This window comes from Olea europaea, unplaced genomic scaffold (assembly GCF_002742605.1).
Source record: "Olea europaea var. sylvestris unplaced genomic scaffold, O_europaea_v1 scaffold22905, whole genome shotgun sequence".
NCBI classification, from domain to species: Eukaryota; Viridiplantae; Streptophyta; class Magnoliopsida; order Lamiales; family Oleaceae; genus Olea; species Olea europaea.
In genome coordinates, this window is record NW_019240985.1 from 1 (window position 1) to 1729 (window position 1729).

Here is a 1729-nt window from a genome sequence, read left to right on the forward strand (position 1 = left end):
TTTTTTTTAGAAGTGCATTTTCTAGGAAAATAAGAACTGTTTGATTTTAAATTTAAAAGAAGTCTAGTTGTGAGGTCATCGCAAGGTCATCATAATAATTAATTGTGAACAACCTTTTTCTTGAGTGAATTGATGAGTAATTAACACGTGTATAGACAAATAACCCACTAGAAACTTAAAATCACGAGAGCCAAACCTTTTACTCTGTTAAGCAAGACAAAATCATGAAACCCCCAAGCCCAAGTCAAAGGAGAATAAAAAAATATCATGTAAAGGAAGAGAAGAAAACCTGTATCCAAAGATGTGATTGGACATTGTCCCGTGATCCAGAAGTGACCATTCCTCCAGCCACTGGAGCAGAAGGCACCTTACCATGCATTGCAGGAATAGCAGATGGTTGAGCTGCAGCCCAGCAGTCCATACCAATATTAAGGTTAGTGGTGGGACCAGGAATACTAACAGCGCCGCCAGACACTGACATGACAGGCATTGGTTGATTCATCATTGAATGAGGCGTATTTGGCCCTCCATTATGAGAACTATGTGTACCACTACCATTCTGAGATGTTTCACCTGTAGCAAAGATATCATATCAAGGTTTTTAAGCGAAACAAATAGGCAAGATAATGGTTGCATTGGAAGTAAACATTCTTTAAACTGCACCTGAATCCTGCTGGCCTCCTGACTTCACGTGCGACTCCTTTAAAGCAGAACAGAACAAATATTAGAAGAAATGAAGCCCGTGTTTGAGCCTCATTCTTTAAACTTATTTTTTCCTTAACTCATTTTCAACCACACATTCTCTTAGTAAAATAACTTTGCCTATAAATTCAAAACGATTCCAACTTTTTTTGATAGGTAAAACTTTTCCAACATTTTAACCATATTCTCCCAGATAATCACTTTTTAAAAAATCTACTCTATGAAAATTGTGCTCACTTGGATAGGTACTAAAACAACTTCGTCATACGATGAAAAAAAAAATAGACATCATCATTTGAAGCAATTTTCCTCAACCATACATCTTGATTTTAGGAAGCTTAACAAGGAAACTTCAACGGTAAGCTTAAAAATTCCCTTTCTGTTAACCATATAGTATTGTTATCAAAAAGAGTACAGAATTTACAATTGAAAATCTATGAGCACGCTCTTTTTACATGCTGGTTAATTATACTTCGATAAGTTTAAATGCTTTAAAATATGGTAAAGCAAAAACCACGGTCATCTTTGATTAGAAGTTATAAAGGAATAGGATGCTACACGTACATGGTATAGAGATGTTCTTTTCTTAGGTTATGATGCCAAACAAATTTTATTCTGCTCAACGAAATTCAAGAAAAAAAGTCATATAAAGCAGATGCAACTAATGCATCAAGATCAACGGCATATTCTGAAACTTCGCCTCAACTTTCAAGGTGGCTAGATGCAAGCATATGACCTTCATACGACATTAGTCTGATAAAACTACGATACCCAGTGACGAGTTTGTGAGATTCTTACATTTTGAGAAGTTTCATCACTTCCTTCACTTGAACCTTCACTTGCACTCTCAGCACTGCAAATTGCATTTACGGAAATTTCATAAATTACGAACTGAAATAATTGACATCATCATATTCCCACCCATTTTCGACATTGGCATTAAAAGATCATATTAATTCATCATGTTGTTGTTGTCAGTAAAATAATAAAGAAAAGAGGGATTGGGGGGGGGGGGGGGGGGGGGGGG

At 36.1% G+C, this 1729-nt stretch overlaps 1 protein-coding gene across 1 annotated transcript; it reads right to left on the reverse strand.

The window, feature by feature from the left end:
- Nucleotides 1-26: 26 nt before the first annotated feature.
- Nucleotides 27-1593, reverse strand: LOC111381347 (bZIP transcription factor 16-like; the record flags this gene model as incomplete). Its single annotated transcript, XM_023005128.1, has 3 exons — nt 27-573; nt 664-700; nt 1501-1593. Coding segments are annotated over 3 exons (438 nt in total), but the record flags the coding sequence as incomplete, so codon positions are not given.
- Nucleotides 1594-1729: the final 136 nt, after the last annotated feature.